The sequence below is a fragment of the Aquarana catesbeiana genome, linkage group LG05 (genome assembly GCF_042186555.1).
Source record: "Aquarana catesbeiana isolate 2022-GZ linkage group LG05, ASM4218655v1, whole genome shotgun sequence".
In the NCBI taxonomy this organism is placed as follows: Eukaryota; Metazoa; Chordata; class Amphibia; order Anura; family Ranidae; genus Aquarana; species Aquarana catesbeiana.
The window spans coordinates 650439282-650454483 of NC_133328.1; the positions used below are offsets into that span (position 1 = coordinate 650439282).

The window sequence follows — 15202 nt, forward strand, 5'->3', positions numbered from 1 at the left end:
GGGCACAGTGGCAGCGTTTGATGGGCACAGTGGCAGCTTTTGATGGACACAGTGGCTGTTTGATGGGCACAGTGGCAGCTTTGATGGGCACAGTGGTTGTGTTTGATGAGCACAGTGGCAGCGTTTGATGGGCACAGTGGCTGCGTTTGATGGGCACAGTGGCAGCTTTTTATGGGCACAATGGCTGTTTGTTGGGGACTGTGGCAGCTTTTGATGGACACAGTGGCAGCTTTTTATGGGCACAATGGCTGTTTGATGGGCACAGTGGCAGCGTTTGATGGGCACAGTGGCTGCTTTTGATGGGCACAGTGGCAGCTTTTTATGGGCACAATGGCTGTTTGATGGGCACAGTGGCTGCGTTTGATGGGCACAGTGGCAGCTTTTTATGGGCACAATGGCTGTTTGATGGGCACAGTGGCAGCTTTTGATGGACACAGTGGCAGCTTTTTATGGGCACAATGGCTGTTTGATGGGCACAGTGGCAGCTTTTGATGGGCACAGTGGCAGCTTTTGATGGACACAGTGGCTGTTTGATGGGCACAGTGGCAGCTTTGATGGGCACAGTGGTTGTGTTTGATGGGCACAGTGTCAGCTTTTGATGGGCACAGTGTCAGCTTTTGATGGGCACAGTGGCTGCGTTTGATGGGCACAGTGTCAGCTTTTGATGGGCACAGTGGCAGCTTTGATGGGCACAGTGGCTGCGTTTGATGGGCACAGTGGCAGCTTTTGATGGACACAGTGGCTGTTTGATGGGCACAGTGGCAGCTTTGATGGGCACAGTGGCAGCTTTTGATGGGCACAGTGGCAGCATTTGAGGGGCACAGTGGCAGCATTTGAGGGGCACAGACAGCAGCTGTGTTTGATGCACAACTTGAACTTACTTAAGTGTTAGACTTACTTGAGGCCGCCGGCCTGGTGCAGTACAGTGTGTCACTCACAGCAGAGCAAGGCAGGGCCAGCTATCAAGGGTTGTCTTTCCGCTCCGCTCCCTCTCCACACTGCATGAAGAACATGGCAGAGGTGGGCGGAGCTTGTTCACTAGCCGATGGGGCGGCCGCGGCATGCTATGAATGCTGGGGCGGCCGTGGCCTCTGACTGACGTCACTGGTTGCTAGCTAGACGCCGGGTGGCTGGCGATTCTAGCAAGTGAGCAACCAGTGCAGTCAGTCAACTTAAGCAGCAGATTGCAGCGCTGAGGGTCGGCCCTGGATGGGGCCCTCTAGGCAAGTGGGGCCCCTGGGCAACTGCCCAGCGTGCCCAGTGAAAAAAAAAGGCCCTGCCTCTGATACTGGTTTCAATTTATGACTAAAGCCTCCACATCCCCAACTTTAAAGCTAAGCCGCACTCAGCTGCAGGCCAACCCTCAACTATCTCTGACATAAGACCGACCCAACACCTCCCCCCTCCCCCACCACCCTACCTGGACCCTTCACAATGAACTCAGAAGTCCTTGAAGGATATATAAAACCAAAACTTGTTGTTGTTTAGTTTTGCATGGAGTAAGAAAGAAGGGTTAGAACCCCTGTCAGGCCAGTATTGCTCTTAATGAAATTATAGAATAATATCTTATTACGTTGATATAAAATACCCTGTTTCCCCGAAAATAAGACCTAGCGTGATTGTCGGTGATGGCTGCAATATAAGCCCTACCCCCCCAAATAAGCCCTAGTTAAAGTCCTCGTAGGTCTTATTTTCAGGGTAGGGCTTATTTTCTGGGAAACAGGGTAGGGCTTATTTGGGGGGTAGGGCTTATATTGCAGGCATCACCGACAATCACGCTAGGTCTTATTTTCAGGGAAACAAGTATGTGAATTATTAACCCTGATGAAGGGAGGGGCAGATCCCGAAGCGTGTCACCTCTCCAGGAACCTTCCACAAACAATGGAACTCTGTAAACAAAGCCACAGTAAAGACACAGACACCGCCTCTCCCATTCCTTTTGTATGATGTCTGTGTCCCTGTGAGGGAGGACTCACCTCCTCTATTGATCACTATTGCAGATAGTGAGGGGGAAATCTGAAATGATGAGCTGTCGATTGAACAGGAATAGAGGGGAAATCTTCCACTGGGGACACCAGTTGTGGGAGGATTTTCCTCACTTCTGAGGGATGTTTCCTCACTTCCTGTTATGTGTACAGGACAGGAAGTGGAGGAAAATCTCCCTAATAAGTCACAGATGGTAAAAACCCTTCTCTAGTCTATCAATCTCCCCCCCAAAAAACAATTAAACGTTTGGCTTTTGATATTGTTTGACAATTATCTCCCATTTAATCTAACCCTGGCACATTTTCCTCCCCCCATAACCTTTAAATGTGACCTGAACCCTAACCCCCCCCCCTATATCCTAACTTTAACTCTCCAACTCCTGAGTCTAACAGTGACCAAACCTGGATCCTAATCACCAACACTCACAGGTGTGCCCCCCCCAAAGCTCAAACACATACGCATGTGTATATATACTGACGATGTCAGTAGAGCAGTGGGCGGAGTCAGTATTTTCTTATTTTTATTTTTTATTATTTTTTTACAATTTTGTTTTTTATAATTTAAAAAAAAAAAAAATAGGAGCCCTGTTAGGGGGATTTGGTGAAATATTAGGGGTCTAAAGAGGGGGTAATCTGCACCACACTGGGCAATTAGGCCCACCTAATCACGTCTTCTTCAGGGGACGTGATGACGAAACGCGCTGAAGTGCGTGACCACACGGCTCTCCTGTCAACAAGTCTCAGTGCGCGTCTACCCGGGTTCCATCGCAGCCAATACCATCTAGGAGGCGGGGAGAGTGACACACGCTGTGCCGTACAGACGTTTTATCCGTATGCTGTTTTATCTTGTGTTTCTTGTAAGCATATATTATCATTTGTGCGGGTGTCTTCCAAATAAAAAACTGTATTATGCTAAATCCATTATAGGGATTAGGGATCAGTGACACCTGGTGCTATTGAGACTTTTTTTCATCATATAGGGGTGTTGGGCAATATATTTATTATTAATTGTTTGTTAGATGTTTGAGATCATCACATATATTTTTTTAAAATATTTTTTATATTTTTGTTTCATTGAGTTTCCTCAATTTGATATTAGTTGGATGGTATCAATAATTAGGACCACTTTGGCGCGTTCCCCTTCACTTCTCATGAAAACGTATAATAACTAGGGATGCACCGACACCATTTTACGAGTACCGATACTTTCTTTTTTTATACTTGCCGATACCGATTACCGATACCGATTACCGATACCTACCGGCAACTGTGTTGTCTTCACTTCAGCCGTCAGCAATGGTACAAAGCATTGAAAAGTTATTTACAAATTAAATAAATAGATTTTTTTTTTTCATTTTGTGCTTTTTCAATGTGAAATGTGTAAATATATGTTAATATATATAATAATATATATATATATGTGAAAATATTCACTAACAAAGCAAACAAAAAAAAGGTTTAATTGTTTATCGTTTATAAAATAGACGTGAACGAAAAAAAAAAGAAAAAAAAGCAGGAAAATAATAATTAAATGGAGGAGAATAGGGAGTTAAAGGGGTTGTAAAGTCTCGTGCATCCTATGCATTAAGGTGAAAAAACACCTGGCAGTCACCGCCCCCCCCCCCCCAGCCCCCCCGTTTTACTTACCTGAGCCCCGAATTTCTGTCGGCGTGTCCCCGCCCTCCCTCTCTCTACGGGTTCCTGGCTCTTGATTGGACAGATTGATAGCAGCGCAGTCATTGGTTCCCGCTGCTGTCAATCAAATCCAATGACGCTGGTTCCGGGGAGGGGGGGGGCGAGTCCTGCATTCGGCCTCTATGGACGCTGATTGCTGGATTTAGGAGCGTGCCTGCAAGGTAACCCCCTTGGGAGAGCGCTTCTCCAAGGGGGGTTATCTGATGTGGGGAGGAGCCACGAGAGCTGCTGGGGGACCCCAGAAGAGGAGGATCGGGGGCCACTCTGTGCAAAACGAGCCGCACAGTGGAGGTGAGTATAACATGTTTGTTATTTTAAAAATTTAAAAATGATCCTTTAGTATCACTTACATTAAGGCTGATTAGAGTAAATTAAGTGTTAATAAGGGGTTAAACAGAGGAACATTTGTTCATCCCTTTGATCTGCAGATGAAGAAACAGAAAGATACAAAAAGAAACAATGTTTCTTTTTATTTTAGTGGCTGAGCAATGTTGTTAATAACATAGTTACATAGTTACATAGTAGGTGAGGTTGAAAAAAGACACAAGTCCATCAAGTCCAACCTATGTGTGTGATTATATGTCAGTATTACATTGTATATCTCGGTATGTTGCGGTCATTCAGGTGATTATCTAATAGTTTCTTGAAGCTATCAATGCTCCCCGCTGAGACCACCGCCTGTGGAAGGGAATTCCACATCCTTGCCGCTCTTACAGTAAAGAACCCTCTACATAGTTTAAGGTGAACGTTGCTGGCTTCTTTTTTTTTTGACAGCTCTAATTATCGGACTTCTTTAACACTTCAGCTGTCAACAGGGGAGACCCGCCGACAGCTCACAGAGCTGAGTCTGAAAGTATCGGGTTCAGGTATTGGTCCATTTGCTCGAGTTCTGATACTTGTGCAAATACTCGGTATCGGTGCAACCCCAATAATAACTGATATTTGTAGCGCCGGGGGGTGAAGCCGTATTGGTCAGTGGTTGGTAGCAAATTCATTTTTAGATCATGAGAAAAAAAAAATCAGACTGTCTGATCAATGGATATATTTGTACTTTCTTTTTTAATTTTTTTTTAAATTTAAATGAATTAAAATAAGTATTAATTGATTAGTGCTGTGTGCGTCCGGCCTCACCCCCTCCTTCCCTTCTTGTAGCAGGAACCGTCATCACCGAGCAATCCTCCGAAATGGAAGAAGTGTCCCGGATGTTACTCATCGTTAATTGTCAAAGTAGGTGACAATGTTATATATACAGAACAATGGCGGTAATACGGGGGGGGGGGGGTGATTTCAGGCACTGGGGGATCCCAGGCATTATAATAAAGGGGGGTTCACAATACCACCTTGTAGGACAGGTGGATGTCTGCATGAAAAGTGTATCAGCGAGTGTTATATGTGTCTGAATATTGGCAAACTGGAAAAAAAATATATCCTGTTGTTTGATACTAAATCAATCATTAGAGGAAAAAAAAATCTCTTTTTTGTTATGACTATAAGATCTATTTATAAAACATTTGATGTGTAAATTTCTCATCATTCGCACAGCCATGAAGAATGACCCCCATTAATGTGCTGAATATATATATTTATTTCCTGTGGTCATCAGCTCCATCTAGTGGCGATAATGTGGCATTTTTCTTAGATACCTCAATCAGGAAAATACGGCATCATGGCCACTAGATGGAGCCGACTGTCATAGGGAATAAACACATTGGACACATTACAGGAATTATTCATTATTCATACACTCACACAGAGATTTTTATTTTTTTATATACACGGACCCCCTATGTGTGCCTTTTTAGGGCTATTTAAATATTGACGTATAAATCCAAAACTGGCTTAGAGGCGCTCGCGGGTCTTGCAGAGGAGGAAGATCGAATATTGACATATATTGCCGGATTAAACAACCTAAATAGATTTAATGTTCAACATGTTAAATTAACCGAATACATTCCAGGTTTTAGTTTGTCCTCTTTACAAACCAGCCACAGCCTTCTATGAGAAGCCTGTTACCCTCCCAGCATGCTGTAGAGGAGGAGCTTTGCTCTCTGTGTGGAAGCAGTGGTCTCTCTGCAGAGGTCTGACACGCCCCCTGCTGAGTTAGGCTAGAGCCCTCCAATCAGCAACTGGCTCTTCAATCAGCGGGGCTAGAGATCTCCAATCAGCAAGTGGCTCTCCATTCAGCTGAGCTAGAACTCTCCAATCAGCAAATGGTTCTCCAATCAGCCAGGCAGGGATAGAGGTCTCCAAACAGCAACTGGCTTTCCAATCAGCAGGAGTAGAGCTTGCCAATCAGCAATCAGCTCTCCAATCAGTAAGCTGCTCTCCAATCAACAATCAGCTTTCCAATCAGCAGGGCTAGATCTCTCCAATCAGCAATCTGCTCTCCAATCAGCAAACAGCTCTCCAAATGGCAGGGATAGAGTTCTCCAATCAGCAATCTGCTCTCCAATCAGCAGTGGTAAAGCTGTCCAATCAGCAAGCGGCTCTCCAATCAACAATCGACCCATTCAGCAGGAGTAGAGCTCGCCAATCAGCATTCAGCTCTCCAATGAGCAATCAGCTCTCCAATCAGCTATCCAATCAGCAATCAGCTCTCCAATCAGCTATCCAATCAGCAATCAGCTCTCCAATCAGCTATCAAATCAGCAATCAGCTTTCCAATCAGCAGGGCTAGCGCTCTCCAATCAGCATGCTCCCTATATACTGTATATGTAATTGTTAGATTCCAATGAAAGGTTGAGGTCGTGTCATTACATAATTCTCTTCTTGTCTTTGCAGGATCCAGAAATCAGACTCGATGTGCTCAAACGTTCACGTCGTCAGGAGAAAAAGGTGATTATTATGGATTTCAACGTATTTTTGGGGCTCCAGGTGGTCCTCTGCTGTAGTTGGTGGAGGAGGAAGGTGACGGGTTCCCTACCTAAGAGGAGACACCACAAAATTCCTCAGAAAAGAGTCCCTTGTGTGCCCCTCTGATACTGGTTTCACTTTATGACTAAAGCCTCCACATCCCCAACTTTAAAGCTAAGCCGCACTCAGCTGCAGACCAACCCTCAACTATCTCTGACATAAGACCGACCCAACACCTCCCCCCTCCCCCACCACCCTACCTGGACCCTTCACAATGAACTCAGAAGTCCTTGAAGGATATATAAAACCAAAACTTGTTTTGTTTAGTTTTGCATGGAGTAAGAAAGAAGGGTTAGAACCCCTGTCAGGCCAGTATTGCTCCTAATGAAATTATATAATAATATCTTATTACGTTGATATAAAATATGTGAATTATTAGCCCTGATGAAGGGAGGGGCAGATCCTGAAGCGTGTCACCTCTCCGGGAACCTTCCACAAACAATGGAACTCTATAAACAAAGCCGCAGTAAAGACACAGACACCGCCTCTCCCATTCCCTTTGTATGATGTCTGTGTCCCTGTGAGGGAGGACTCACCTCCTTTATTGATCACTATAGTGAGGGGGGAAATCTGAAATGATGAGTTGTCAATTGAACAGAAATAGAGGGAAATCTTCCACTGGGGGCACCAGTTGTGGGAGGATTTTCCTCACTTCTGAGGGATGTTCTCTCACTTCCTGTTATGTGTACAGGACAGGAAGTGGAGGAAAATCTCCCTAATAAGTCATAGATGGTAAAAACCCTTCTCTAGTATATCACCCCCCCCCCCCCCCCAAAACAATTAAACATTTGGCTTTTGATATTGTTTGACAATTATCTCCCATTTAATCTAACCCTGGCACATTTTTCTCCCCCGATAACCTTTAAATGTGACCTGAACCTGAAATCTTCCTAATAAGTCACAGATGGCAAAAACCCTTCTCTAGTCTATCACACATGGGGACAGCAGATATACCAGTTTTGGGTTGTATGGGATATGATGAATGTTGTGAAGATGTTTGTTTGGGTTGCAAAGGATGAGGTGAATGTGTTTTCTATGTCTCAAGGATGGGAGGGGATATCAGATGTACCAGTTTTGGGTTTTAGAGGATAAGATTAATGTGGTGGCAATGTCTCAAGGATGCTGAGACAGCAGATGTACCACTTTGGGGTTGTAGAGGAAGAGATGAATGTGGTGGTATTCTTGCGGATGGTGGGGAAGCAGATGTACCAGTTTGGGTTGTAGAGGGTGACATGAATGTGGTGGTGGGGTCTTGAGGAATTGGCGGGGGGCAGCAGATGTACCAGTTTGGGTTTTACAGGATGAGATGAACGTGGTGGCAAGGTCTTGGGGATGCAGAGACAGCCAATGTACCACTCTGGGGTGCATCTATGACTGAGATGAATGTGGTGATGAGGTCTCAAGGATGGGGGGGACAGAATATATCCCAGTTTGGATTTTAGGAGATGAGATGAATGTGGTGGCAAGGTCTCAGGAAAGGGGGGACAGCAGATGTACCAGTTTAGGTTGTAAAGGATGAGATGAATGCGGTGATGAGGTCTTGGGGATGAAAAAACAGCAGATATACCATTTTTGCTTGTAGAGGATGAGATGAATTTGTTGTCAATATCTCAAGCATGGGAGGGGACAGCAGATGTACCAGTTGGGGTTGTAGAGAATGAGATGAATATGGTGGCAATGTCTCGTGGATGGGAGGGGACAACAGATGTACCAGTTTTGGTTGTAGAGGATGAAATGAATATGGGGATGAGGTCTCAAGGATGGGAAGCACAGCAGATGTACCAGTTTGGGTTTTACAGAATGAGATGAATGTGGTGGCGAAGATTAAGGGATGGGGAAGACAGCAGATATACCAGTTTGGGTTATAAAGGATGAGATGAATGTGGTGTTGATGTCTCGAGGATTGGAGGGGACAGCAGATGTAACAGGTTGGGTTTTACAGAATGAGATGAATGTGGTGGTGAGGATTCAGGGATAGGGAAGACAAGCAGATGTACCATTTTTGGGTTGTAGAGGAAGAGATGAATGTGGTGTTTATGTCTCGAGGATGGGAGGGGAGAGCAGATTTACCAGTTTGGGTTGTAGAGGAGGAGATGAATATGGTGGTGAGCAGGGGCGTAGATAAGGGGGGGGTCAGGGGTGTTCAAACACCCAGAGAATCCTGGCAATATGTCCAGACAGTGTCCCTGCTGTTTAGCCTCAGCATCAGCACAGTAGAAGCAATCAGAGTTTCGGAGTGCAGCAGCCAGCCCCCCTTCTATTGTGCCCCATCTCCTCAGTTTAATAAGGGGTCCCCCTTAAAAGAATGAATATACTGTGAGGTCTCAGATGATGCCAATTGGCAGTGCATGGTTGAGGGAACTCCTAGACTCCTCCTCGAGGCATCAAATGACACAGCCGAATGGAGACTGGGAATGCAGAAGTTTTCCTACTTCTGTGCCGTGCTGAATCTGAGGTCTGGTAAGTGGGGAGGCGTCAATTTTCTGTTTTTGGAAGGAGGAAGTGAGATTTAAAACTGGGGGAGTTTCTTTTGGTGGGGGGGTTAAGGAAAGGGGGGGGGTTCTTTTGGATAAGGGGGGGAGTTTCTTGTAGAGAAGTTTACAGGGGGTGGTTATTGGCAGGGAATTGCTTCTGGGAGGGAGTTTGATTGGATGAAAGGAGATTTTCTTCATAATTATGAATCTTTGCTGGGGGAGAGGGTGTTGACTGAGGGAGATATTTTTGCTTTGCGGGGTCGGTTTAGAGACTGGGGGTTTAATTTTGGGGGGGATATTTTACAGTGGAATCTTTGCTTGGGGAGGAAGGATTCTTAGGAGGGAGATGGGGATTTTTTTTCCTTTAAAAGAGATGTTTTTTAAAAATTATACTTTCCCAGGTGGATGGAGCATCGATCCAATGTTGCATCTGTCCCCAGCTGCTTCTAAGACCAACAACAGAGCGATCAAAGACCGCTGATCACTCAGTTCTCCACCTTCAGTGAGCAAAGAGAGGTGATTGTCAGTCCCTGGCTCTGCGCCCCCCCCCCCCCCAAGCTCATTGGAATGCCAGGCTGTGGAAGGGGCAGGAGCGGTTGGTTCAGGGTCTCTGCGGCTCACTGAAAGGCTGAGCAAGCTGCTGGTCCAGGCATCTGGGTGAATCCTATATATATATTCACTGTACCTACAGATAAGCGTTATTATAGGCTTACTTGTAGGTACAAGCTCAAAAGCTGGGTTTACTACAGTTTAAAGCGGAGTTCCCACTGTTACTTTTTTTTTTTAATATCCATATATTTTGTTTATAATGGATATTTAAAGCACTCACCTTTGTGTTACTAATCGGCGCTCGATTGCCGATTTTAGAGAGGAATATATCCTATATTCCTGTTTTGTACAAGTTTCCATAGTGCTTTTGGGCACGTGAAGCCCACAAGCACTATCTTACAGGCTCTGGTGCAGCTGAGCGACCAGCATGCACCGCCCGTTCTCGCGCATGCGCCGTATGCATGCGCAGCGACGTACACTTCTGACATCGCCATCACAACGGGCGTCGTCGTCGGAAGTGCCCAGTGATGGCAACGAAGCCCTCGGCGCTGCCCGGAGACTCCTGGGAAATGATGACAGACATCTCCCGGGAGCACTAGCGAGCGCGGGCGCCGAGGGAAGTGACGTCAGGCGCCAGGGAGAGGAAGAGGCAGATTACGAGGGACCCCCTAGCAACAGACCAGAAAAGGTGAGTAATTTTTTTTTTCCCCCAAAGGTTGTTATTTAGATTTAATGCTGCTGAATAAATGTAAAAAAAAAAATTATGGCTGGAACTCCGCTTTAAGACTGAATAAAAGCCAACCATATTGTGCAGGTGCAAAGGGCACCATCCTGTGGTAGGCAGTGCACAATCTTTTTAATTTTTTTTCATCTCTTAAAACATTTGATAACATTTTTTAGGACACATTTTTTTAAGGTTTAAATAAATCGCTGAATTTACTGCCCGCCACAATATGTTGCCCCTTGCACCTGCTCAACTTGCACAGTAAGGTTAGCTAAAATCCAGTCTTGGGTGTCATTCATACATCCTACATGACCATGGTGCAGCAAGTGTACTGCAATTACCTGCACCCGGGATCTCAGATCTTCTAATGTCTGCTCAGCCTGCACACCTGAGTGATGGGCTGAAAAGAGCCGAGGCTGTCTGCTGCTGTAAACATGTATCCACCCAGGGGCGGACTCACAACTCATGGGACCCCTGGGCAATAGGATATTATGGGGCCCCCGGGCAATAGGAGAAGATTATGGGGCCCCCGGGCAATAGGATATTATGGGGCCCCCAGGCAATAGATTATGGGGCCACACAGTATACACACACACACACATACAGTATACACACACAGACACACAATATACACACACAGAATACACATACACACACTGAAAAGGTACTGGAGAGGCGGGGCAGCTATAATCTTGGGATTTAAAAAAAACCCACAGATTTATACATACTGTCGCTGGTTTTATTGAGGCTGGCGACCCTGATGGGGCCCCTTAGTGGCATGGGGCCCTCGGGCAGTGCCTGAATGGTCAGACCTGTATCCACCTGTATCTGCACATCCAGTGGTGACCTGCAGGTAAGGATACATTTTTGCCCTTGGAAAAAATCTCTCTGCATCCAGGGTCAGAAATTTGCCCTGAACAGCCGGTGACCACTGTGACCCACGGATTAGTGTGTCGCTTAGGCTCAATCGATGTGGGGAGTAATGTAGAGGATAACAAATGTGCTGCAGGAGTGCCGGCGAGGGATGGAGCTCATCCCAGCTCCTGCAGTCACTGAAGGGAAGAGGGAAAAAAATCCCTGGTGCCACACGATGTTCTATGGTAATGTAGTAGTGATGGGAGAGACCTCAGCCCGGGTTCCCACCAGGCCACACCCCAACATGTTTTTTCAGCCACCAGCTGACAAAAATTGGAACATCTGGGATCCTGGCTGTAGGTATTCATGGTATATTTGCCATGGCCATTTAGAACATATGAATGAGATCCAAAGCCTGGTTCACATGGTAAGTTTTTTTTAGTTCAACCCAACGGGCTGAAGGAAAAAAAAACTAGGGAGCATAGGAGGAGCTCGCTGTACTAATGAGTACACTACCGCACCACAACTGTGTGCCTTGTGTTCTCTTCAGTAGAATGGGGATCATTGTTGCTGCGCTGCATTGCAAGGTCTCATGGCCCCGTTCTGCTGTCACATGTTTTTACCGTACCTCCCCCAACATAAAAGTGTAAATGATACCTTTAAGTTTGAAAGACCTGAACCTCCCCCAGGAAAAAAAAAATTATCTACGGCCCTGGTGGTGAGGTCTCAAGGACGGGGAGGGCAGCAGATATCCCAGTGAGATGTGAGATGAATGTGGTGGCAAGGTCTCGAGAATTGGGGGGCAGCAGATGTGCCCGTTTGGGTTGTAGAGGATGGGATGAATGTGACGGCAAGGTGTCGAGGATGGGGGGGGCAGCAGATGTACCCGTTTGGGTTGTAGAGGATGAGATGAATGTGGTGCCAAGCAGAGGCGGCTCTTTAATTAGGCAAATTAGGCGGTCGCCTAAGGCCTCGCACTCTCAGGGGCCTCGCGGCCGCCTAATTTGCCTGATGGAGGAAGGGGAGAGCCCAGCATCGGGAAGAATGATGGCACTGCCTGCCAATCTCCTCATGCCAGGACTCTGCACTAATATCAGCTGGACTACCTCTCCCTCTCATCTTTATCCCGGGCTGCACAGAGGGAAAACTGGGTTAAGTCACTGCCCCTCGAGCCACTGTAATGCCAGTAATAAGATCTGCACCAGCGATGATGGGAGGAAACCATCTCATTGGTTGGTCCAATGAACTGCAGGATGCCGTTTTGACTGGTAGATGAAGCCCGCCCTCACATGTGTTGTGATTTCACCCAGAGGCAATGCAAAGGCTGCCAGTAGTGAAGGCGATCTGATGAACATGGGGAACGGGTGAGTCCGTTTTATTGCACCCTGACACATGTCCGCTCTGCCCACCTCCCTGCCCCGTATGCAAACAAAATGTGCCCGGACCGACTTCTGGAGACTGCACACACCCGGATACATCACAGGTTATCCCGAATCAGACACAGGAGCTCTATCTCTCCTCTCCCCTCTCTCTGCCCTTCCCCCTCTCTCTCCTCCCCTCCCCCTCTCTCCCCCCCTCTCGCTCCTCTCCCCCTCTCTCTCTCTCTCTCTCTCTCTCCTATCCCCCTCTCTCTCTCTCTCTCTCCTATCCCCCTCTCTCTCTCCTCTCCCCCCTCTCTCTCTCCCCTCCCCCTCTCTCTCCCCCCTCTCTCTCCTCTCCCTCTCTCTCTCTCTCTCTCTCCTATCCCCCCCTCTCTCTCTCTCTCTCCTATCCCCCTCTCTCTCTCTCCTCTCCCCACTCTCTCTCTCTCCTCTCCCCCCTCTCTCCTCTCCCCCTCTCTCTCCTCTCCCCCCCTCTCCTCTCCCCCTCTCTCTCTCCTCTCCTCTCTCTCTCTCTCCCCTCCCCCTCTCTCTCCCCCCTCTCTCTCCTCTCCCCCTCTCTCTCTCCTCTCCCCCTCTCTCTCTCCTCTCCCCCCTCTCCTCTCCCCTCTCTCTCCTCTCCCCCCCTCTCTCTACTCTCCCCTTCTCTCTCTCTCTCTCCCCTCCCCCTCTCTCTCCCCCCTCTCTCTCCTCTCCCCCTCTCTCTCTCCTCTCCCCCTCTCTCTCTCCTCTCCCCCCCTCTCTCTCTTTCCTATCCCCCTTTCACACCTTTCTCCCCTCTCTCTCCCCCTCTCTTTATCCCCCTTTCCCACTCCTCTCTGTACCACCCCTCTCTTCTCTCTCCCTTTTTTTCCCCTCCTCTCACCCCCCTCTCTCTCTCTCCCTCACAGCCCTCTCTCACTCCTCTCTTTCCCCGTCTCTCTACTTCTCTCTGTCTCCCCCTCTTTCCACCCTCTCACCCCCCCTCTCTCTCTCTACCTCCTCTCTCCCCCTCTCTCCCTCCCAGCCCACCTTTTCCAGCCCCCCTCTCTCCCTTCTCTCTCTACCCCTTTCTCTCTACCCTTCTCTCCCCTCCTCCCCCCTCTCTCTCCCTCATACCCCTCTCTTCCCATACCCCTCTCTCTCTCCTCTCTCCCACCCTTCTCTCTCACCCTTCTCTCTCCCCCCTCTCTATTTTCCCCTCTCTCCCACCTCTTTCTCTCTCCTCTTCCCCTCTCTTCTCTTTCTCTCTCCTCTCCCCCTCTGTTTCTCTCTCCTATCCCCCTCTCTTTCTCCCTCCTCTCCCCCTCTCTTTCTCCCTCCTCTCACCCTCTCTTTCTCCCTCCTCTCCCCCCTCTCTTTCTCCCTCCTCTCCCCCTCTCTTTCTCTCTCCTCTCCCCCTCTCTTTCTCTCTCCTCTCCCCCTCTCTTTCTCCCTCCTCTCCCCCCTCTCTTTCTCCCTCCTCTCCCCCCCTCTCTTTCTCTCTCCTCTCCCCCTCTCTTTCTCTCTCCTCTCCCCCTCTCTTTCTCCCTCCTCTCCCCCCTCTCTTTCTCTCTCCTCTCCACCCTCTCTTTCTCTCTCCTCTCTTTCTCCTCCTTCTCTCTCCTCCCTCTCTCTCTCTCTCCAGCCAGTTGCCAGTCAGCCCCAGCACTGGGATCATAGGATGCGTGTAGAGGCTGCACATGAGAGATTATCCTAGTCTCCATCCTCTGAAGTGCCTCCTGATGTGTGCCCCTAAAACACATGATTAGCTCATGTTAAATAAATCATTTCCGTATTCAGGTTTACTGTCATGGTCATAGTCATTGACCATAGTCATAACCATTGGTTGTGTCCACAGTAGGCATGGGGCATAGACTTCATTAGGAAAATAGATGATGGATCTATGGCCAAGGAAAAGTGAAATGTAGGCATAACAGAGCTTCTAGTAGTGATGACTCTATCTGAGTAAGTGATGATCTCTATATGAGGATATTGTCATGCATGCTAACTGGCTGATATGATCATGGCATGCTGAACTGGCCATGAGTGAATTGTCATCAGTTCATTGGACACTACAGTGAAATGAAACTATTTTCCCATTATGGGCATGAGGGGCCTCAAGTCTAAGTTTTGCCTAAGGCCTCACAAAGCCTAGAGCCGCCTCTGAAGGTCTTGAGGATTGGGGGGCAGCAGATGTGCCATTTGGGTTGTAGAGGATGAGATTGGAGGCTAGAGGTGGGCAAGGTCTCAAGGATTTGGGGTGGCAGCAGATGTGCCCGTTTGGGTTGTAGAGGATGAGATGAATGTGGTGGCAAAGTCAAGAGGATTGGGGGGGCAGCAGATGTGCCCGTTTGGGTTGTAGAGGATGAGATGAATGTGGAGATGAGGTCTCAAGGACGGGAGGGGACAGCAGATGTGCCGTTTGGGTTGTAGAGGATGAGATGAATGTGGAGGGACGGGAGGGGACAGCAGATGTGCCGTTTGGGTTGTAGAGGATGAGATGAATGTGGAGGGACGGGAGGGGACAGCAGATGCTGGGAGTGGAACCATTCCAGGATTACATAGAACTTTCCACATTTTGAAGGAATTATTATGGAATTTGGTGGGTGAGCACAGTTGGTGACAATTAGCTTGATGCCTTTGTTTTATAACACAAAGCATTGGACA

General features: G+C 47.7%; 1 protein-coding gene across 8 annotated transcripts in view; it reads left to right on the forward strand.

The window, feature by feature from the left end:
* The window catches only part of LOC141145681 (uncharacterized), a gene marked incomplete in the record, with an annotated part of 80908 nt that overhangs the window by 20700 nt on the left and 45006 nt on the right, over positions 1–15202 (forward strand). For 6 of the 8 annotated variants that reach the window (XM_073632536.1, XM_073632535.1, XM_073632533.1 and 3 more), the window contains 2 exon segments: positions 4833–4907; positions 6462–6515. In XM_073632536.1, the coding sequence (XP_073488637.1) occupies positions 4833–4907; positions 6462–6515 (129 nt within the window). 8 annotated transcript variants of the gene reach the window in all.